The following is a 24,252-nucleotide window of genomic DNA, read 5'->3' on the forward strand; positions in this document are numbered from 1 at the left end:
GGTATTCAAGGCAAGGATTTTAGCTGCTAGGCCATGCCGCTGGGCCCTTTTTTTTTTTTTTAAGATTTATTTTTATTGGAAAGTGGATATACAGAGAGGAAGAGAGAGAGAGAAGAGGATCTTCATCCGATGGTTCACTCCCCGAGTGAGCACAACGGCTGGAGCTGAGCCAATCCAAAGCCAGGAACCTGGAGCCTCTTCCCAGGTTAGAAGCAGGGAGCTGGATGGGGGAAACAAGGCTGCCGGGATTAGAACCGGTGACCATATGGGATCCCAGCACGGTCAAGGCGAGGACTTAAACCGCTGCGCTATCGCGCCATGCCCAATATGTGCTGGTCTTAAAGTGTTCTAAGTATTTTTAATTTTATTAATTGTTGTTCCTCATAACAACCACATGAGGTTTAATTATCCCCATTTTGAAGATGAGGCACAGAGAGATTAAATAATTTACTGAAGTGGCCAAGCAAGTCTTGGATCCAGGCATTGTGGCTCCAAAGTCCTTATTCTTCGATAGATGTTAATTTTTGCTTTAAGATTTATTTTTATTGGAAAGGCATATTTACAGAGAGAAAGGGTGACAGAAAGATCTTCTATCCACTGGTTCACTCCCCAAATGACTGCAATGTCCAGAGCTGAGCCAAAACCAGGAGCAGGTGCTTCTTCTGGGTGACCTAATGGGTGGAGGGTCGGGTTTTAAGGTGGTGGGCTGTCTTCCACTACTTTCCCAAGCCATAGGCAGGGAGCTGGAAGGGAAGTGGAACAGCCGGGAGGTGAACTGGTGCCCATATGGGATGCTGGTGGTCCTGGAGTTAGAGGATTAGCCAATTGAGCCAGTGCACTGGGCCCCATACATGTTACTTATAAAGAACAGGTGGTCAAAAGTATGTAACAAGGTTTTGAAAGAAAAGTACCAGGTCTCATCTATCCTCAGGAATAGGCAAGGACAAAATTCTTCTCTTCAGGAATCCTTAGTAACTGTACAGATAAAAGATTTTCTCTGAAGAATTACTCTGAGTAGCAGGAACAGATCCCTTCATAGACCAAGATGATTCTAGAAGCATACCTACATCAGACTTGGCTCTAAGATACAGTAGCCATGGCAACATGTGTTTGTTTCAGTTAGGAGTGAGTGCAAGTAGAAATTTAGACCTTTACCTGCAGCAGCTTCTGTAAGTGCTCACTAGCTACGTGTAGCTGGTGACTAATATTTTGGACAGTATAGGTAATGGGCTGTGCTACTCTAGAGTGAAGCTTAGTATTGGCCAGATCTTTCGCCACATAGCTATTTCTGCATGTTGCACCAATGACTTTGGGTGGCTGGGGTAACTACCTTTTTTTCATTCATACACCATTTTGTCTAGATCCAAACTTCAGAAAGCTTAATAATAGCTCATTTCTTATCTGCTGCTCTGTGCTGGGGTAAGTATGTAATATTCAAGAAATAGGATTATTAATAGATGTCATAACCCAGAAGATTTCTATCTTAAAAATTACATTAAATGCAGTATTCTTATTTCTTTTTATTTATTAATTAAGGAGGAGAAAGTTCAGGCCGTGCTGCTGCCTCTCGGGAGCCTATTGCATGTTCAAGTCAGAGACCTGCAGAGGATCTCACCGTCAGAGTTGAAAGGTTTGCTCTTACCTTTGCACTTATTTTGTTAAAAAAAAGTGGTTTTCAGTTTATTTGTTTACACATCAGAATTACAAAGGGAAAGACAGATCTTCCATTTTTCTGGTTCACTGCTGAGATGGGCACAGTAGCAAAGGATGGGTCAGGCTGAGGCCAAGAGCTTCACCAGGTCTCATCCGTGGGGGAGCCCAAGTACTGGGCTATCTTCGACTGCTTTTCTAGACCATTAAGAGGAACTTGGAGCAGAAATGGAGCAGCCAGAATTCAAACTGGCACCCATTTGGGAAGCCAGCTTTGCAGGTAATAGCTTTACCTGCTCCACTGAAGTGCTTATTTTATTAATTAGAATAAAAGCAAGAATAACACAAATGGAATTTCAGAATTCTGCATTTTTGATAAGTTGAGCTGCCGAGATTAGAACCAGCGCCCATATGGGATCCCAGCGTGTTCAAGGCAAGGACTTTAACTGCTATACCACCGCACTGGGCCCTATGCTGTGATTTTTAACAGCTGTGTGAATTAATGGTTAGTAGGTAGATAATTTTTTTTAAAGAACAGTACATTTTTTTTGAAGGATTTATTTATTTTTATTGGAAACTCAGATACAGAGAGAGGAGGAGAGACAGAGACAAAGATCTTTTGTCCTGTGATTCACTCCCCAAGTGACCACAGTGGCCGGAGCTGAGCCCATCCAAAGCCAGGAGCCAGGAGCTTCTTCTGGGTCTCCCACATGGATACAGGGTCCCAGGGCTTTGAGCTGTCCCCGACTGCCTTCCCAGGCCACAAGCAGGGAGCTGGATGGGAAGCAGGGCCGTTGGGATTAGAGACAGCGAGCGTATGGTATCCCGGTTCGTGTAAGACTTTAGCCGCTAGACTGCTGCGCCAGGCCTGGTAGATAACTTTTTTAAGAAAGATTTGTTTGAGAGTCAGAGGTCTTCTGTCCCTCAGTTCATTCCCCAAATGCCCACAACACATGGAGTGTGCCAAGTTGCAGCCAAAAGCCAAGAGCTAGGACTTCTGGGTCTGTCATGTAGTGCAGGGGCCTAAGCACTTGGGCCATCCTGCAGTACTCTCTCCCAGACACATTTTTAGGGGACTGAATTGGCGATGGAGCATCCTGAACTTACTCTGACACCTATATGGGTGCCAGTGCAGCAGGCAGCGGCTTCAACCCTCTACACTGTGTTGCTGGTCCTTTAGGCAGATTTTTCACTGCCAAGGTTTGTTTTTACTTGAGAGAGTTGAGAGAGAGAGAACTTCTGTTTATTGGGTCACTCCCCAAATGGCTGCAGTAGTAGGAGCTGGTTGTGTCTGAAGTTGGGAGCCAGGAACAACTTCTCTGTTTCCCACGTGGGTGCAGGGGCCCCAGGCCTTGAGCCGCCCTCTGTTGCTTTCCCAGGCTATGAGCCAGGGGAGAGCTAGAGTGGAAGTGGAGCTCCTGGGACACGAACCAACACCCATATGGGGACAGAATATTCTTAATGCTTACTTGAAAACATGTTGTATTATATGGAAATTTTAGAAATTGTTTAGAGTTGATATTTTCTTGTTCATGACAGTGTTTTGAGCAAATGGGGTTCATAATGGTCAATTACATTTGAGTTTTTGAGTTTGCCTATGATTCAGTAAAAGCAGCTTCACTTCAGCAAAACCTAGGTTTTGATTGTTGTTCGGTGGGTTTGCAGCATAGTCAGACCCTGAGGTGAAAAGCAGGGACGGTCCTCTCACAGTGGGGAAGTGACGGCACATGGTGCAAGGCTGAAAGGGCAGCAGCAGGGAGCCCATGACCTCAGGATCATCCTTTCAGCACCCGGTTTCCTGCTCTGCACCCTGACCTCTACCACGTGGCATAGCAAGAAGATGAGAAAAAAATACGGTGAAGAACTTGAAAACCTGGGGCCAAGCTGGGATGGCAGGAATGCTGTTTAGGTGCAGAGGAATAAGTGGGTAGTTCTGTTATTGTTTCTTAATAGTTCTTATTGCGGTATAAGAGCTTGTCAACTACCTATATGGCTCTACAATTGGAGTATCGCACCATTTTCACCTAAAGTTTTTACATGTATACATTGGTGGTGATGTGTTTTATTTAGTGTATACATATGCTAAAAGGCATATAAGAAAGTACTTAAATTTCCTCTGCAAGAGGAATACTAATAAATATTGTTAACAGTATTGACAGGATATTAACAGTGAAATTGAGTGAAATATAGACAGACTTGATACTGAAACAGTTTCTATTGGAAAGTAATTTTTTACTGCTTACATACCTTTTCAGAAATTTAACTCATTCAGTAATAGAATTAAAATCTTATGAGTACTTTAGATTTTTGTTGCTAAAATGAACTTATCAGATCTAATAAATCAATGAAACTGAAACCTCAGTCCTAATACTAATCAATCTGAGGTCCTACATGTTGTTATTCTGATTTCATACTCAGGGATTTTGTTCCTTTTGTGGATTCATTCGTTGATAATGATAACTAATAATTACAACCTATGAAATGTTTTATACCAGATTTCTTTTATCCCTCAGAGTTGCCCTTCCTCCTTGCCATCCCTGCGGTAAAGCATCTGATGCTCTCCTAGCTCCAGCACATCACCTTCCATCCTCTGCAGCATCGGTGCTGGTTTCCCTCTCAGAACTGAGATGCTTTCTCTGACCCAGATTAACTTGGAACCATCAATCCTGTGTATGATCTTGCTGTGGTCTAGGTCTATTATTTATTTCCTAGGTTCTTGCCTCTTAAAGCACTTTTTAAAAAAGATTTATTTAATTTTCTTATTGCGAAGTCATATATATAGAGAGGAGGAGAGACAGTAAAGAAGATCTTCCGTTTGATGTTTCACTCCCTAAGCGACTGCAATGGCCAGTACTGCGCCAATCCGAAGCCGGAAACCAGGAACCTCTTCTGGGTCTCCCACACGGGTGCAGGGTCCCAAAGCTTTGGCCCGTCCTCGACTGCTTTCCCAGGCCACAAGCAGGGAGCTGGATGGGAAGTGGAGCTGCCAGGATTAGAACCGGGGCCCATATGGGATCCCGGTGCGCGCTCAGTGTGAGGACTCCTAGCTGCTAGGCCATGGTGCTGGGCCATACAAAAGTATTTTAAGCACAGACACCAGCAACTTAAAAAGTGGTAAGGTTTATTCAGAAGGTGAGGAATGCTGAGAGCCATGGGCCTTGTGCAGGTACAAGGCCAGGAAGGGAAAATGTTACTGAGAGAGAGGCTTCTGTTGTCCATCCTTCGTGTGTGCAGACAGCCAGCCCCTCTTCATTATGGGCTTTAAAGGGAATGGCTGTGTAACACTGAACCTGTCATGTCAGATCCCAGCTCAGATTATGTCTTTCTGTCATTCTGCCTGTGGAATTAGTCAAACCATAAATAAATACATCTTTTTGAAAGTTGCTGCTTTTTTTCTTTTAAGATTTATTTAATTTTGTTTGAAAGGCAGAGTGAGGAAGAGACAGAAACGTCTTCCATTTATTCTTTCATTCCCCAGATGCTCTCAGCAGCTGGAGCTGAGCCAACCTGAAGCCAGGAGCCAGAGCTGCTTCTGGTTCTCCCATATGGGTACAGGGCCCCAAGCATCATTTTATGCTGCTTTCCCAGCCATATTATTGCAGAGCCAGATTGGAAGTGGAGCAGCTGGGTCTTGAACTGATGCTTATGGGGGATGCTGGGCTATAACACTGGTCCCTGTAAATATTTTTTCAAGTTTGTAGAAATGCAGAATTTAGAAATGTTTATTTTTTGCCCAAAACTTTTGAAATGATTGCATAATTTTTCAGTAATGTGTTTTGCATAAAAAAGATTTATTTTTATTTGAAAGTAAGATATACAGAGAGGAGGCGATACAGAGATATTTTTCGTCTGCTTATTCACTCCCCAAGTAGCCTCAACAGCCAGAGCGGCGCCCATCTGAAGCCAGGAGCTTCTTCTGGTCTCCCATGCAGATGCAGGGTCCCAAGGCTTTGGGCCATCCTTGACTGCTTTCCCAGGCCACAAGCAGAGAGCTGGATGGGAAGTGGGGCTGCTGGGATTAGAACCGGCACCCATTTGGGATTCCGGTACATTTAAGGCGAGGACTTCAGCCGCTAGGCTACCACGCCATGCCCTGTAAACTTTTTGAGACTCTTTAGATGAATGGATTTAAATTTTTTTTTTTTTAAAGATTTATTTTATTTTTTTTATTACAAAGTCAGATATACTGAGAGGAGGAGAGATAGAGAGGAAGTGGAGCTGCTGGGATTAGAACCAGCGGCCATATGGGATCAAGGCGAGGACCTTAGCCACTAGTCCACGCTGTCAAGCCCGATTTAAAATTTTTATATGCCAAAATAAATTTTATTTAATTACATTTTCTGTAAACTTTTCAAAATACCTTCATATGTAGTACTATCAGCTTCAATTTATTTGAAATGCTTCCAACACCTTCATCTTTTTTTCTAATTTGTTTGAAAGTTACAGACACTTTATTTCATCCCTAACTAGCTAAGCATGTATCTGCTAAGTGGCTGAAGCTCTGTTGATTCTGAGCAAGAGATCTAGTCTGTGCTGTGGCTAGTGCCAAGGAAGGCAAAGTGACCATCAAGAAATGTCCAAATGCCAGAGTGATGAAGCAACTAGGTGCAATGTAGATTTTCAACTATATTAAAATAAAATTACTTGTCGTTTCCTCAGAATTATAGCACTGGTATATAATTTTAAAAATAGAGGTAGTTGTGGGTCCAGTGTGATAGCGTAATGGCTAAAGTCCTCGCCTTGCACGCTCCATGATCCAAAATGGCACCAGTTCTAATCCCGGCAGCCCCGCTTCCCATCCAGCTCCTTGCCTGTGGCCTGGCAGTGCAGTCAAAGACAGCCCAAAGCTTTGGGACCCTGCACCCGCATGGGAGACCTGGAAGAGCTCCTGGTTCCAGATTGGCTCAGCTCCAGCTGTTGCAGCTGCTTAGGGAGTTAATGATCAGATAGAAGATCTCCCTCTCTGTGTATGTATGCCTTTCCAATAAAATTAAATTAAAATCTTTAAAAAAATAGAGGTAGTTTTAGATATTAGCATAGTACTATTATAACAGTAAAAAAATATTATGCATTAATGCAGTGAGATTGTGGTCCATATTCAGATTTCCCCAATTGACCCAATAATGTTCTTTGTGACATTTCCCCCCTGATTCAAGATCCAGCCGAGGAACTCTCCCCATTTTTGTTTGTATTTTTAAATGAATTAGACGTTTTGAAACAGACTAGTTGTTTCCAGAATGTTCCTTGTCCAGTACTTGTCCCATTATTCAACTTAGCTTTTGAAATATTTATGTAATGTTTTGTCCTTATCCTTACCAACCTCAGGAGACAAATAGTGTCATATTTATGCATTATTGATGATGTTAATCATTTGATTTGTGTGATTTATAGTGGATGTCTTCATTATAAATTCATCTCTTTTCCTTATTGATTAGTAAGTTATCTATGGGGTAAATTATGGGTTTTTTTTGAAGATTTATTTTTATTGGAAAGGCGATATACAGAGAGGAGGAGAGACAGAGTGGGAGAGCTCCATCCGATGGTTTACTTCTCAAGTGGACACAACAACTGGAGCTGAACCAATCTGAAGCCAGGAGCTAGGAGCCCTTCCGGGTCTCCCATGTCAGTGCAGGGTCCCAATTCTCTGGGCCGTCCTCAACTGCTTTCCCAGGCCACAAGCAGGGAGCTGGATGGGAAGCAGGGCTGCCGGGAGTGGAACAGGCGACCATATGGGATCCTGGGCATTCAAGGAGAGTAATTTAACCACTACGCTATCATTCCAGACCCTGAAATAGTAAATTGTTGATCACAACTTGTTCCTAGTGTTGTTGGCATCCATTGAATTTTTTTTTTGATGAATTATTTTGTTGGGAGATAAAAATGATTGTAAAAAATGTTTACTTGTTTTGAGAGGAAGAGAGAGGGAGGGACAAAGGTATTTCCTCCCCTTTTGTGTTTTTTTTTTTTTTTTTAAAGATTTTATTGTTACTGCAAAGCTGGATATACAGAGAGGAGGAGAGACAGAGAGGAAGATCTTCCATCTGATGTTTCACTTCCCAAGTGAGCTGCAACGGGCCGATGCGCGCCGATCCGATGCTGGGACCAGGAACCTCTTCCGGGTCTCCCACGCTGGTGCAGGGTCCCAATGCATTGGGCCGTCCTCGACTGCTTTCCCAGGCCACAAGCAGGGAGCTGGATGGGATGGGAAGTGGAGCTGCCGGGATTAGAACCGGCGCCCATATGGGATCCCGGGGCTTTCAAGGCGAGGACTTTAGCTGCTAGGCCACGCCGCCGGGCCCTCCTGGTTTATTTTTGAGGTGACTGCAATGGCCAGGGTGAAGACAGGAGCTTCTCTGGGTCTCTCATGTGGGTGGCAGGGGTGCCAAAATTTGTGTCCTCTTCCATAACTTTTCCAAGGCTGTTAGCGACGAGCTGAGTCAGATGTGGAGCAGGCAGAACATGGCATTGCAAGTGGAAGATTCATCCATTATAGGGCAGCCCCTTTCTGGTAATTTTCTAGATTTTAACATTTCAATTACAATTTGAGATGTAATTCATATACCATGAAAGTTGATGTTTATATTCAGTGACTTTTAGTAGTTTATCAAAATTCTATGACTTAAGATTGTGTTACTTTAGAATCATTAGCTTCTATTTTTTTCAAAACCAACCAGAGATGGAGTTCCCATTTTTCCCCCTCTCCAAGAGCTTTAACAGTCCAAAGGAAAAAGACCCTAAATTACCTAACTTGGTGTGAATAAGTGGCTATAAACAGTAGTTGTATGTTGAATGGAAAAAATGACAATTTGATTCATATACAGTAAATTTAGAAGTAATCACAGATCATTAAAACTGTAGAATAGGGCCTGGCGCCATGGCCTAGCAGCTAATGTCCTAGCCTTGAACGCACCGGGATCCCATATGGGCTCCGGTTCTAATCCCGGCAGCTCCACTTCCCATCCAGCTCCCTGCTTGTGGCCTGACTTTGTAATAAAAATAAATAAATCTTTTAAAAAAAAAAAGTCAGATATACAGAGTGGAGGAGAGACAGAGAGGAAGACCTTCCGTTTGATGATTCACTCCCTCGTGAGCGCAACGGCTGGTGCTGCACTGATCTGAAGCCGGGAACCAGGAACCTCTTCCAGGTCTCCCACGTGGGTGCAGGGTCCCAAGGCTTTGGGCCATCCTCGACTGCTTTCCCAGGCCACAAGCAGGGAGCTGGATGGGAAGTGGAGCTTCTGGGATTAGAACCGGTGCCCATATGGGATCCTGGTGTGTTCAAGACGAGACCATTAGCTGCTAGGCCATGTTGCTGGGCCCTAGAATAACATTCTTTTTTTTTTTTAAAGATTTATTCATTTTTTTACTGCCAGATATACATAGAGGAGGAGAGACAGAGAGGAAGATCTTCTGTCCGATGATTCACTCCCCAAGTGAGCCGCAACGGGCCGATGCGCGCCAATCCGAAGCCTTGAACCTGGAACCTCTTCCAGGTCTCCCACACGGGTGCAGGGTCCCAATGCATTGGGCTGTCCTCAACTGCTTTCCCAGGCCACAAGCAGGGAGCTGGATGGGAAGTGGAGCTGCCGGGATTAGAACCGGTGCCCATATGGGATCCCGGTGCGTTCAAGGCTAGGCCACGCCGCCGGGCCCTAGAATAACATTCTTAATCATTGGGTTTTTTAAGGTATATAACAGTTTTATAAAACTTTGCAACAATTGTGAGATACACAGTCGTTTTGCCTTTTTTTTTTTTATTATTTTAGCTTCTACATATAAGAAAGAACATTTGGTATTTGTATTTCTGGGTCTGATTTGTTTCATTCTTTGATTTTCTCCACTTGAGCCCATTTTGTTGCAAATGGTAGATTTTTTTTTTTTTGACTTAGTAGTATTCCATTGTATGTGTATAGAAACATCTGCCACATTTTTAAATCCATCTAATTTTGAACACAATACCACTAGTGATGAACTTGTTAAAAGTCAGCTTAATAATATTAGTACTATAAATGCTAGTCTTAAATCTGAATTTTTTTTTCAGTCTTATATGGCTGCTTGTGTATTTATAAGTTATTGTATATACATATATTTGAATTTTGTAAACATAGCTTTGAATCTATTTCACATAAGTTGTGAAAAAGCAGAAGTTTAACAGTAAGTCGGTTGTAAAAAAATCCGAAAAACAAAGTAGGCCGGAGTCAGAATCCCGTCCACTCAGATTGTTCCAGGGCCAGAGCCAGCAATTCCATTTTTGTTGTGTCTTTAGGGGTTTTCTTTTCAGTGTCTGTGTTTCACCAGTTGTTTCCCCTGAAGAAACCTCCTAAAAGTATTTTACATTAATACCATGAGTCAGGGTATTTTTTTCTTTTTAATACAGACTTACAAAAAAACTTGAAGAAAGAAGAGAAGAGAAAAGGAAAGAAGAAGAACAGGTAAAGTTAACAGTGTTAGTGTGGTCTGTTCTATTTAGAGAGGCAATGTTTTGATTGTTCCATCTTGCAGACCAAGGGTGGTTTCCTAGGTGAAGTTCAGTGTTAAGCATAATGAAGGAAATGTTTCTGTACTGGGATCATGGTGTTTTTCTGTGTAGTTTTTGTAAAGTGCCGGCAATAAATTGGCCTGTTTTCTGACCTACAGTACTTAGTCCTTTACATCAAGAATAAAGTAGCTTCAGCTAAGCCTGGCTTTAGACAGAGATCAAATTTTATTTCCTTTTTGTTTAAAAAAGAAGTACATAGAACGTTATTTTGAAGTTTATCTTTGTTTTGCTGCACTATAGTACACCATTTTTTTTTTTAATGTTGTAGTCTTACTCTGAATTGGCTTTTTTGTACTCTAGGTAGGTATGTTTTCCTTTAAGCCAAGTAAATGACCATCATATTGTCCTTGGATGGCAACGTGTCTGGCCTAGAAATCAAACATCTGAAATGCTGCTTGCCTTATAATTACCTTAACTACATTGTAGTCTTAACATCACTGCAAGTGATTTTTCAAATCATTAGACATTTGACCATTAACCATACCTTTCAAATTTTTAAAAAGAGATAATTTGAAAGGTAGGTAGACTGTCAAATGAAGACATAGTGACAAGAGGGGAAAGCGTTGTCTTGCTGATGGTTTCTATCCGATGACTACAATGTCCGCGGCTGGGTCGGGATTAAGCCAGGGGTAAGGAATCTATCTAGGTGTCCTACATAAATTGCATGGCCCCCCAAACCTGGGACATTATGCTCTGCTTTCCCAGGTGCACGAACAAGGGGATGTATTGAAAATGGAGCATCTGTGGGTCAAAGTAGTGTTCCAGTATGGGATAATCCGCTAACTTGATGTGTAACAATGCTAGGTCCCAAATAAAAACACTTAAAAACTTTTTAATTTTTATTTTTTATTTATTTTTTGTTCCTTGATTGTAGTGGACAGTGCAATAAAGCTGTCTGCTTTATTTATACAGAACCAGTTAAACTCTCAAAAACTTTTTTTTTTAATTGTATTTCGTTTGAAAGAGTAACAGAGAAAGGGAGGCAGAGATCTCTTCTTTCTGCAGATGATTCTGCATAGCCAAGTCACAAGCTGCAGCCAGGATCTCCATTCAGGTCCTTCATGTGGTGGCACTTGTGCCATCATCTGCTGCCTGCTAGGTGCGTTAAAGCTGGATTGGGAGCATGGAGTAGCTAGGACTTGAACCAGACGCTGTAATGGAGGATGAGGATTGCTGACACTATAGTACCATCCCCGAAGTGCGTTTTTTTGAATTGTATTCTGTACCTGATTGTCTCTACATTTAAAATAATATTTAGGGTAAATTATCAAAATCTGTTTCTTACTGATAAAACTTGATGTCTCTTTAATTCAGAGGGAAATTAAGAAGGAAATTGAAAGGAGAAAAACTGGAAAAGAAATGTTAGATTACAAAAGAAGACAAGAAGAAGAATTAACAAAAAGAATGTTAGAGGAAAGAAATAGAGAAAAAGCAGAAGACAGAGCAGCCCGTGAACGTATAAAACAGCAAATTGCATTGGTGAGTTTTAAGTTATTGTTTTCATGGCTATAAGTTTTCTTTTTTACTTGAGAGACAAGAGTATTTCCACCTGCTGTTTGACTCCCTAAGTGTCCCCAGCAGTCCCTGACTGCTGCTGCAGCCAGGGATTAGGAGGTTAGTTGCAGGCCTTCCTGCGTTGGCAGGAAGCTAGAGTTTAGTAGTAGTGCCAGGCATTGAACACAGGAGCTGAAATATAAATGCAGGTGTCTGATCTAATATCCTAATCTGGACCAAATGTCTGCCCTTCTTTTTTTTTTTTTTTTTTTTTTAAAGATTGACTCTGGGCCTTGGTGTGATAGTGTAGTGGTTAAAGTCTTCGCCTTGTACCTGCCGGGATCCCATGTGGGCACCGGTTCTAATCCTGGCGGCCCCACTTCCCATCCACGTTCCTGCCTATGGCCTGGGAAAGCAGTCGAAGACGGCCCAGAGAATTGGGACCCTGCACCCATGTGGGAGACCCGGAAAGAACTCCTGGCTCCTGGCTTTGGCTGGGTTCAGTTCCAGCTGTTGTGGCCACTTGAGGAGTGAATCATTGGATGAAGTATCTTCCTCTCTATCTCTCCTCCTCTCTGTATATCTGACTTTGCAATGAAAAATAAGTAAATATATATTTTTTAAATTATGTGCCTTCTCTGCTTCACATTGGCTAATATTTCTCTGTATGTTTAAACGTGTTCTTACCCTGTTCTACCACATTGATTCCTCAAATAAGTTACTTTTATTTTTTAACTTTTTCCATTTTTTTTTTAATCATATAAATGATAATCCTTACATCGTTACTTAGGGTAAAAAGGTTCAAGGGCTACAGAAAAGTGGGTAAGACTATTTCCATATTGTTTCCTTAATGTATCTGAGGTAAAGGGGGATATTAAGGGTGTGGGGCATGCTCCAAGGGTCTTGCTAAAGTGGTCTTGATATTTCAACAGTTATGAATTGCTGCCAGTCTCTCCACTCTAAGCGCAATGAGGTCACTGAAGAATCTACTGATTAACACAGTCCTTCATAGCATCTAAGTCATTTGTGCACTGCTTTTCCATGTGCAGTGACTCTGGATTATGTTAAAAGATTCCCTAGAAAACAAGCGAAGTGTTGGTTTCCTGGCAGTCCTCTTGTGATACATGATCTTTGGTGATATGTTTGAAGGATGCAGACACATCATTAAACTTCAGGTGGTTTTGCAACTATTGCTTTCAGAATTTAGCAGCTCTAATGCATTTGAAAAACATCCTTATTTTAATTTTAATTTATTCAATCAGCAAACATTCATTGATCATCTATTATGTGTGAGACCTTGTCACAGGCTCTGTAGAAAAAGTGATAAACAAATTTATGTCTGTTTGCTTGTTAATATTCTGCTTCCTGACAGTTGGAAAAACTAAAAATTACCAGATCCAGAAGGATAAAGTTCACAAATGGATTTAAGCATTTTTTTTAATTTAAGCATTTTCTAGACAGTTATGTGTGAATAGCTCATGCGGGCAATGAGAGATAATTACTATGTAATGATGTTTTAAAGGACCGTGCGGAAAGAGCTGCTCGTTTTGCAAAGACGAAGGAAGAAGCAGAGGCTGCCAAAGCTGCTGCTTTATTGGCCAAGCAGGCAGAGATGGAAGTCAAGCGAGAGTCATATGCAAGAGAAAGAAGGTATTCTGTTTTTCTTCATACTGAAATTTCTTTGTGTGCTGGGCGCTGGCTAGTTTTTTTTTTCCTCTATACTTTCCTGTATTTCATTATTAAGTATTTAGATCCTTGTTATGTGTGAGGGAGACCAGAATGTAGTCCTGACTCCTTACCTTGGCCCAGGCATTCAGGGGGTGAACTAGTAGGTAAACAATATCACTCTCTGTCTCCTTCACTGTAACGCTGACTTTCAAATAAATTAATCTTCAAAAATTGATGTTGGAGGAATCACTATGAAAGTATTTAAAGAACAATAATTACACAAATGAGAAAACTTGATATTACTGAGAAACAAATGCTTCCCAAACTAATCTAGATTCAACACAATCCTTATCAAAATTCTGGCTTTTTATTTGACAGAAATTTTTATTTTAAAAATCCTATGCCACAGTAACCAAGGCATCAAACTGGCATAAGGATATGGATTAATACAATAAAATTGAATCTCTAGAAATGGAAACCCTTACATTTATGATTAGCAGATTTTCAAAAAGGGTACCAAAGCCATTCAGTGTGAAAGGAAGATTTGGTAAGAAACAGTGGTTGAAGGACTGGATATCTACATGCTGAAATGAATTTGGAACCTTTCCTCATATAATTTAACTCAGAGGGCCCAGCGCAGTGTCCTAGTGGTTAAGGTCCTTGCCTTGAATGCGCTGGGAACCCATATGGGCGCCGGTTCTAATCCCGGCAGCCCCACTTCCCATCCAGCTCCCTGCCTGTGGCCTGGGAAAGCAGTCAAGGATGACGGCCCAAAGCCTTGGGACCCTGTACCCGTGTGGGAGACCCAGAAAGAAGTTCTGGCTCCTGGCTTTGGATTGGCTCAGCACCAGCCGTTGTGCTCACTTGGGGAATGAATCATCGGATAGAAGATCTTCCCCTGTTTGTCCTCCTCTGTGCATCTGCCTTTCCAATAAAATAAATAAATCTTAAAAAAAAATTTAACTCGGAATAGATCATATAGCTGCATGTCTGTACTTAGAGTAGTAAGAGTAAAGGTCATTAAGTAGAAAAAGGAAAACAAATTAGACATGAAAATGAGGAAAGTGAGAAGTAGCACTGTGACGCAGCTGGTTAGGCTGTTGGCTGCAGTGCTTCTGCGCTGCCTTGGGAGGGCTGGCTGGAGTCCCAGCTACTCAGGTTCCAGTCCAGCTCCCTGCTAATGTGTCCTGGAAGGCAGCAGAAATGGCCCAAGTGATTGATCTGGCACAGATCTGCCTATTGGAGCCATCAAAGAGGCTATACAAATGGAAATAGGAGCATGAAAAAAGAGTCAGCGTTGGTAGTCATTAGGCAAATCAACTCAAAACCACAATAAAATATTTCACACAAGCTATAAAGAAGCAATAAGGGGCTCGGCAGCGTGGCCTAGTGGCTAAGGTCCTCGCCTTGATCCCATATGGCCGCTGGTTCTAATCCCGGCAGCTCCACTTCCTCTCTATCTCTCCTCTCAGTATATCTGACTTTGTAATAAAAATAAAATAAATCTTTAAAAAAAAAAAAAGAAGCAATAAGGAAATGATGACAACAATATGGAGATTTTGGAACATTACAACTAGGACTATAAAATGATAAACTATTTTGGAAAAGAATTTGGTAGTTCCCTAAAATGTTAACCATAATTCACCTTCTAATCCAGCAGTTCCACTCTTTACTATCTAAGAAAATTGAAGACATTGGAGGTCATCATGATGCCTTAATTGGCTAATATTACTCTGACTCTAAATGCTGGCATCCCGGTTTGTGTCCTGTCTGCTCCATTTCCCAGCCAGCTCCCTGCTTATGGCCTGGGAAAACAGTAGAGGATGACCTGGATCCTTGGGATCCTGCACCCTCATGAGAGACCAGAAAGAAGCTGCTGACTCCTGGCTTCATATTAGCTCAGCACTGGCCAGTGAGGCCATATAGGAATAGAACCAGCAGATGAAAGACCTTCCTGTCTCTGCTTTCTGTAAATCTGCCTTTCCAATAAAAATAAATCTTAAAAAAAAAATCAAAAGCCTTTATATGAAAATGCATAACAGCAGTGTTTATAAAGTCAAAATGTGATAATTAAATACTATCAAATGAACAGTGCGTTAAAGTTTGTACCCCCACAGTGGACTACTAGCAGTAAAAAAGTAGGAAGAGGGCCTGGTGTGGTAGCCTAGCAGCTGTAGTGGTTGCCTTGCACAGGCTCGGATTTCACATAGGCACCGGTTCTAATCCCAGTAGTCCGACTTTCAATCCAGCTCCCTGCTTGTGGCCTGGGAATGCAGTTGAGGATGGCCCAAAACCTTGGGACTCTACACCCGTGTCGGAGACCCGGAAGAAGCTCCTGGCTCCTGGCTTTGGATCGGCTTAGCTCTGGCTGTTGCGGCCACTTGGGGAGTGAATCAGCCGATGGAAGCCTTCGTTCTGTCTCTCCTCCTCCTCTGTATATCTGACTTTCCCAAAATAAATTAATTAAAAAAAAAAAAACAAAAGGGAAGAACTGATACATGTATGGATGATGGATGGGCCTTCAAGCCTTGATGTTACGTTATTGAAGTCAATTCATACATTGTGTGATTGCATAGGTTGGGACGTGCATATTAGGCAAACCCTGCAGCGATAGTAGATTCATGGTTACCAAGGATAGAGGGAAGAATGGGGAGTGACCGCTGCTCGGTTCAGGATTCTTTTTGGGGTGATGCCAAGGTTTCTCATGTGGTCTTGATAATTGCACAGCTCTGAGTGTAGTAGAGTCACTGAATTGTGCTGTTGGTGCATTTTGTGTTGTGTGAGTTTTAGCTCAATGAAGCTTGAGAAGACCTGACATTGTGAAAAACAGCTTGTCATTGCACATTTGCACTTCCAGTTTTTTCTTCTATTGGTATTACTTGACAGCTTTTAAAGATACATGATTTTCTTTTTTGATAGCTCGATTGCAAGAATTCAGTTCCGTCTTCCTGATGGGTCTTCCTTTACCAATCAGTTTCCTTCTGATGCTCCTCTTGAAGAAGCAAGGCAGTTTGCTGCACAGGTAAATTTATATCTGGAGTCAGAGTAATAAGATAAGGGAGTAGAAACCATAAAGCACAACCTGGAGACTGTAAGTCATGCTTTCCGTCTCAAACATCCCTGAGGTGTTAGGGAGCTTTGTTGTATATTAGTGTATGTAGGAAAACAAGATATCAGCCAAATAAAACTACTGCTGTTTATTAGGTTCTGAAAATTTCTCATTTTGGTATATGAATCTGAGGGAGTGAAAAGCCAGTAGTTTCCCACAGGTCAAAGGTGTTTGTCCTGTTGCCTGGAAAAAAGACGTGAATTTTCTTGGTCTTTTCTGTTTTGCAGGTTGTTTAGAGGTTATGTATTTCCCACTACCTCCGTGTTAGCTAAGCCAGAGGATCAGGCATCTATGCTTTGACATGTAGCGTTTTGTTTTGTTTTTTTTTTTTTTTTTTAGTTTTTTTTTTTAGTTTTATTAATTACATTGCACTATGTGACACATTTTTATAGGCACTGGGATTCCTCCCACCCCTCCCCAGATCCTCCCCCCATGGTGGATTCCTCCACCTTGTTACATTACCACAGTTCAATTTCAGTTGAGATTCTTTCATTGCAAGCATCTACCAAGCATAAAGTGCAGCATCTTATTGACCTGGTTCAGAAACATCCTTTATTGTTTTCCCATCCCCAGCCCTATGTATGCCAGTATTCTTCATGTAAAGGTTTGAATTAGGTGTTAGTTTCCATTTTTTTTTCCCATGAGGCATGTTCTTCCTATTTAGTTTTTTCCCTTATTTGTAGTTCCTGAGAGGAACCTCAAAAGCTGTCTACCTTCCTGGACTGGTGCACTGACTTAGACAGGGGAAGAATTATAAGAAATGTTTCTGGGCCCAGTGCAATAATAGCCTGGTGGCCAAAGTTCTTGCCTTGAACGCACCAGGATCCCAGATGGGCACAGGTTCTAATCCCAGCTGCCCCGCTTCCCATCCAGCTCCCTGCTTGTGGCCTGTGAAGGTAGCTGAGGATGGCCCAAGGTCTTGGGTCTCTGCACCTGTGTAGGGGACTGGGAAGAAACTCTTGCTTTGGATCAGTTCTGCTCCGGCCATTACAGCCACTTGGGGAGTGAATCAGTGGATGGAAGATCTTTCCTCCTGTCTCTCTTTCTGTGGATCTGAGTTTCCAATAAAAATGGATAGATCTTTAAATATATATATTAAAATGTAGTGTTTCCATAAATTATAACCCCAGATCTGTTATTTCATTCCTTTTTTTTTTTTTTCATTTAATGTGTTGTATTTATTTATTTGGGGAAATTTATTTAAAAAGTGAGGAAATCAGACACCTGTGGGCTTTACGTTGGAATAGACAGATATAGAGGGCAGGGAGGAGAAAGGTGAGAGATGTTTCTGCTTTCATCTGGTGTCTGAGAAGAGTGAAAGTGACCCTCTTCATTGCCTGGTTTCTAGTGAGCCTGGAAGATGGAGCCGTTACATGGTAGCACCCCTGAGTCCTGGGAGAGGGGCGGGCCTCCTGGGGAAGGGGATTGGTGATTGACAGACAGGTGGGAGTGTATTAGGCCAGAGGAGGTATAGTTTTCAATTTGTAACTAAGCTAGCTGCCTGCCCATCCCATTTCATTACCCTATCAGATTTCCAACCCTTTAGGGTTGCTGAAGAATGTGGGTTCATCTATTGTAGCTACTTCGTACCGATTAGGACCACAGGCCTTCCATGTCCCAGGTTTGGAAATCTCTCCATGTCACCTAAAGGGTTGCATCTTGTGAGCCGTATAAATTCCAGCCGGTGCCAATAGCTGTGTGCCCCTCACATCGTTTGGCACTACTCAGAAGTTGTTGGTCACTTTTTATTGTTTTTGAAGGAACATCCAGGATCCATGTCTGGTTCCCTGGAGCAGGCCAACTTACTCCTGATGTGCTCCTGTGCAAGATCCTCCCCACCTGGCTGACCAAAGGCCATTAGTGAGACCCCTTCCCAGGACACTGGCCTAGTGCAGTGCTGTGCTGCATGCGCACCTGCCTAGGTCCTCTCAGACCGCTCCTGCTCCCAGCCTGGTGCTGTGGCAGTGTGCAGAATGCCAACAAGCTCTTGGCTCCTTTCTTCCAGCAGTATAAATGGCATATGTTCAAGGCAATCTAGGCAGCCTTTTTTTTTTTTTTTTTTTTAAGGACTTATTTTATTTGCTTCTAAGGTAGAGTTACAGGTTACAGAGGAGAGACAGATATCTTCTGTCTGCTAATTTGCTCTCCAAAATGCTGTAGTGGCCGGGGGTGGGACAGACTGAGGCCAGAAGTTTCTTCCAGGTCTTCCAGATGGGTGTCAGGGACCCAAACGCTTTGGGTCATCTGTTGTTTTTCCCAGGCCATTAGCAGGAAGCTGTATAGGAGCAGCTGGGACAGGAACTGGTACCCATGTGGTGCTGACTTTGCAGGCAGCAGCTGTATCTTTCTTGAGACTTGCTACAGTGTCTGTTGTGTCCTTAGTTTGCATAGGTGAATGAAGAGTGGGCTCTGGAAAAAAAAAGTCTGTTGTGTTAGAACTCTGCCTTAGTGCATCCACTGCATTTTGTATTTTTGTGTAGGTCTTTATGTTGGGGTGAGAAACATGAGGAGTATGTAAATAATTTACAGTTTGAAAAAATAAGGATTTTATAAGTAAAAGTGATTTTAAGTTTGGTGTTGCCCAACGTGTGTTTCTGAGTGTGGGATTATATGTAGGGTGAAGGGGCATTGTGGGAAATCTTTGTGCCTTGAATTGAGGAAGTGAAAACTCCAAAAGTTAGATCTGTGAGGAAAGACTGATCTGATTTTTAATAGGATATTCCTATAATCTCTGTGTATTTTTGACACCACGTTTCAGTGTACAGCAGAAACCCTAATGATGAATGACAGCCATAAAAGCAGAGACAGTTTATTTTAACAACTGTATTCTATTTTGTGCTCATTTTTGAGTTGCTGAGGCCTTAAAAACCTTTAGACTTGATAATTTATTTATTTAGTTGCTTTTTACAATGCAGTTTTTGTGTTTAACTTTACATAAAGTTTTAAAATTAAGGCAGTTTTTTATTAAGGCATTTGTTTAGATGCATGTGAGTAACTTAGAATCTTATTTTCAAAAGGCAACATTCAAGTTTTTGAAACTTTCTATTATGTTACAGACTGTTGGCAACACTTACGGTAATTTTTCACTAGCAACCATGTTTCCCAGGAGAGAATTTACCAAAGAAGACTATAAAAAGAAATTATTGGATTTGGAACTTGCCCCAAGTGCTTCAGTAGTACTATTGCCAGTATGTATATATGCGAGTGTATGTGTGTGTGTAACTGTATATATATATATTTTTTTCTGCTCTTGAGAATTCTGTTTGACCGTTTCTTAAAATTAGAAGAGAAAGGCAAAGAAATTATACCTTTTGGTTATCCAGCATTTTATGTATTTGTTTTGCTGATACTATGAGGTATTAAATGGTTTGATTTTCGACTTTTGCTTCATGTATTTTTATGTTGAGAAATGCAGAGTATCTGAGCTGACACGCATATTTAATGCTTGTCTTTGTATGTAGCTTTGCCATGTTACTTGCTTTTACAAACATAAAAAAATGATGATGATCTTCAAATGCATCGTCCCAAGGTGTCCTCACATTTTAAAATCAGAGATTAAAAAATCCCTGGTGAAGAAACGAGGCTGAGAGGCTGAGATGGTTGCCAGTATTCCACCTTAGTGCCAGAGCTGGCCCGGGAACTGGGTCTTCTGTGCCCTGGTTGGTCCACAACCTTCCCCTCCATCTGAGAAGGCGGGTGCCCTGTGATAGTTGCATTGTGTTGACTGAGCTTTAGAAATTTACCACCATTAATGATTTTTACCAAAGCTACATTTATTTTTAAATTTCTAGGCAGGGAGACCTACTTCATCCATTGTGCACTCTTCCAGTGGAGACATCTGGACATTATTGGGGACGGTACTTTACCCATTCCTTGCCATTTGGAGATTGATCAGTAATTTCTTGTTCAGTAATCCTCCTGCACAGACTTCAGTGAGAACATCATTACCAGAAACTTCAAACTCTGCATCATCTGGCAAATCAGAAAAAAGGTATCTTTGTTCCCAGTTGTAAAATATCTTAAATATGATATGCCTAGGACATTTTTCAAAATAATAATTTGTCTTCTTTCCGCGTATGTCCTCACTAGTTTCCAGATTGGAGGGAAACAAATCAGATATTCTCAAACTCTGTTTTTAAACATTTGTTGGGCCTTGCGCGATAGTGTGGTGGTTAAAGTACTCACCTTGCATGCGCCAGGATCCCATGTGGTTGCCAGTTCTAATCCTGGCAGCCCTGCTTCCTGTCCAGCTCCCTGCCTGTGGCCTGGGAAAGCAGTGGAGGACTGCCCAAAGCCTTGGCACCCTGCACCTGTGTGGGAGACCCGGAAGAGCTCCTGGCTCCTGGCTTCGGATTGGCTCAGCTCCAGCTGTTGCAGTCACTTGGGGAGTGACTCATCGGACGAATATCTTCCTCACTGACTCTCCTCCTCTCTGTATATCTGTCTTTCCAATAAAAACAAATAAATCTTAAAAAAAAAACAAAAAACCCACATTTGTTTTGATTTTTCTAACCATTTTATAAATTTATTTTCATTTTTATTTGAAAGAGAGAGAGATGGAGACAGACTGCTAAGTTGCCTGTAACACCTGGGACTGGGCTGGACCACAGCCAAGAGCCTGGAGTTCTGTCGTGTCTCACTTGTGGGTAGCTTAGAGCAACATTTGAACCACAGTCTGCTGCTTCCCTGGGTACACATTAGCAGGCAGGTTGGATGGGAAGCCAAGTAGGCAGGACCCACGCTAGGCACTTGGAAATAGGGGGTGGGCTTCCTAAGCGGTGGCTTAACCACACCAGATGACCGTTCCTGAGACTCTTCTGGAAAGCTCACTCCCTTAATTTTTTCAGCCATCTTTCTGTGGAAAGCAAGCACACCTTGTTTTGTTATTTCACTCAGTTCCCTTTACCCTGTTAACTGTCAAAGCAGATTTTATTACCCAACTATATAGTGTTTTATACTGTATTTTGCCTGACAAGACAGGCCATTCCATTAATTGTTGTTGGTCATCTTGCATCATTCAGAGGAATCATTTTGCTTAGTTATGTTTATGCTGGCTCTTCATCTGCTGCATAACAGTTTTACCTGTCATTCCAAGAAGGACCAAGTTGAGGAACCTTGCTGTTCTCTTGGAAGTGGTACCTCTGCCCGAGTTATTTTGAACTAATCCCTTAACCACAAGGCCCTGATTCTTTTTCCACAGATACTAGAGGTTAGAGTGGTAATACGAATAGCATTGACAATTTTAGCTGAAGTCTGTCAGTTGAGATTGTTAAAGAGATGAACAGGAAATGTTTTCCCAAAAGGGGGAACTTGTAAATTGTAATAATTAAGCAGTATTAAAGTTTAGTATGTGACTTTAGTCCAGTTGAGCAACATCGTAAGGCCTGTAGTAGGCGTTATATCAGATCTTCACACCAGTCTTTGGTGACAAGTACTGGGAATCCCCATATGCTCTCAAGATGGAGAGCCCTAGATTGCTGTTCTATTGATTGTCATAGTAATGATTTATGTAAATATTTAATCTGGAATTACTAATCTATGGGACAATGTTCTGTGTGTTTTAAAATTTTTTAAAACTTTTTTCCCAAAATTAGAATTTTTTTTCCAATAATGGAAAAGTTTTTCGATAGAAGCAAAAGATGTAATAAATACCTAAAAAGGTAGGATACTATGCTACTCCTCACCCTGTTACAAAATCCTATTTTGAAATGAGGAAGTCCCATTTGTTCTTAATTTTATTTTGAACTTTCGTTGTATAAGTCTGTCATTCTTATAGTTTGGAAGGCATTGTTGATTGGCCAGTTCTGTCAGCTACTCTGACAGGAGCTCTGTGTGGTCTGCAGGGTCATCCAAATGTCAGCAGATGTTTCGTGCTGCCGAAGTAATAAAGGAAGGGTCAGTTAATAAGCGGTCATAACTGTTGAAGCTTAATAGGTCATCAAGAAACACATGGAAGTATGACTCGGCTAGTTTGGTTAAGAAGGTGAAGTTAAACTACCAAAGAGTAAGAAAGGTCTCATACTTTATTGAGAATTCTTTTCTGTGGATTTTGCTTACTGTGAGGCAAAGAAAGAGCTTTGTCTTACTGTTTTCATTTTATATCATTGTCTCTTTTTTCTTGTATTAGAGAACCAGTCAGAAAAAGAGTGCTGGAAAAACGTGGGGAAGATTTTAAAAAGGAGGGGAAGATATACAGATTGAGGACTCAAGATGATGGTGAAGATGAAAACAACACTTGGAATGGAAATTCTACTCAGCAGATGTAGTGCCACAGTATAATATGTGCAATAATCATTGTTGCTCTTACGATTAATTCAACTAAAATTCTACTGGAGAAGAGGGACTGCTTGATGCTTTCCAAATGGTCTGAAAAGTGTCTTTATTCCTGCTTAGTGGGTGTGGGTTAGGCTGTTTAATTCAGGAAAGATTTATATTCACTGGCTGCTGGGTCCTTGCATACATGATAACCAAGTGCTAAAAGCCTAAACGAAAAGGTCTCTGGTAGGCCCTGCAGGCCTGTGCTCTCTGCTGACAGTGGTCTGAGGAGTGCAGTTTGCTCCAAAAACTCTCAAGTCCCTCAAAGTAACTGGGGTGTCACTTAAGTAGGTTTGAGACTGAGTCAGAGCAATTTAAGTAACCAGTCAGATGATAGTTTCTTTCCTCTTTTTGCTTATTAGCTACAAGCAAAATCTTGTGGTTTTTAATCTTAAAAACTGAATAAAAATTATTTTCCCAAAGTCAGAATTATCTTATTTTGCCTTAAGTTTTATTATCTTATCATCGTCTGATTGCAGAGAGTTCTGTGGAGATTTTATGTCTGACTTTTTCCCCTCTAGTATATGGCCCTGAAGCTCCGAGGAACGTAGCTGGTCACCTACCCTTAAATGTCCCTGAGGCAGGAAACTTTCTGACATAGCAATGCCAGATACTCTGTCTCCTAAGCCAGTCAGGCACAGCTTTGCGTGGTGTTGTGGTGTTTGTTCTTATCTGTTACAGATAGCTGCTAAGTCCATAACCTAGTTCTCTCGCCTTCATAGTTGAGTTTTGTCCTTGGTAATCACATTTTAAGGTCTTAAAGCACTTGTACAGAACAAGAAACTAGTGAAAGGTCTTTACTCATTTGGCTATTGAGAATGTGACAGATCCTTAATCTGATTTATATGCTTCTTTATCCATATGTTCTGGTCATAGAGACCACTCAAAGTAATGATGTAATGTAGTCAGCATGATCATTCCTGTTTCGAAATTGAAAGGGATCACTTGGGTGTGGACATATAGGAAGCTCCTGGCTTGATTTTACAATGGGAGGAAAGAATTTCTTAGAGCTAACTTTGTGTGATTGCCTATGAAGTAACAATGACTTTCATAAGGTGGCAGCAGTCAGGAAAACTGAGACAGGCTATAGGGTTATACTGTGGAAACTCCTAAGATCTTCCCGTAAAATGTTTATCAGAAATACACCTATCCAGTTCTTTCTCTAAGAAATCAAATGTAAACACAGTGTAGGTACTCACTAAGTATTATTTATTTTATTTAACAACTGGAAGCTAAATGCCTTCTGTAGAGTTTTTGATAAAGAAAAATGGTACATGAATTTACCATGTTTATTGAGCACCTGTCATGTGTTATAGAAAAAGTAACAGGATATAGAACTATAATTCCAGTAAGATTTCAGCTTTGTATTCACATTTTGTATATAGGTAGAACTATGTATTAATATTTCTGTAAAGAAAAAACAAAATGACACATTAAGGGTAAGCGGTTGTTATATGTGATTTAGTTTTCCTTTTGC

General features: G+C 41.4%; 1 protein-coding gene across 1 annotated transcript in view; it reads left to right on the forward strand.

The window, feature by feature from the left end:
• UBXN4 (UBX domain protein 4) overlaps window positions 1-22,822 on the forward strand; it is a 38,538-nt gene extending 15,716 nt beyond the window's left edge. Inside the window, exons 6-13 of the mRNA XM_058664446.1 lie at window positions 1,537-1,630; window positions 10,028-10,082; window positions 11,504-11,668; window positions 13,206-13,333; window positions 16,271-16,373; window positions 19,517-19,648; window positions 20,252-20,451; window positions 22,588-22,822. Of these exons, the coding sequence (XP_058520429.1) occupies window positions 1,537-1,630; window positions 10,028-10,082; window positions 11,504-11,668; window positions 13,206-13,333; window positions 16,271-16,373; window positions 19,517-19,648; window positions 20,252-20,451; window positions 22,588-22,726 (1,016 nt within the window). The 3' untranslated portion in view covers window positions 22,727-22,822. The remainder of the gene's footprint in view (window positions 1-1,536; window positions 1,631-10,027; window positions 10,083-11,503; window positions 11,669-13,205; window positions 13,334-16,270; window positions 16,374-19,516; window positions 19,649-20,251; window positions 20,452-22,587) is intronic.
• The last annotated feature ends 1,430 nt before the right edge of the window (window positions 22,823-24,252 follow it).

This window comes from Ochotona princeps, chromosome 5 (assembly GCF_030435755.1).
Source record: "Ochotona princeps isolate mOchPri1 chromosome 5, mOchPri1.hap1, whole genome shotgun sequence".
Taxonomy (NCBI): Eukaryota; Metazoa; Chordata; class Mammalia; order Lagomorpha; family Ochotonidae; genus Ochotona; species Ochotona princeps.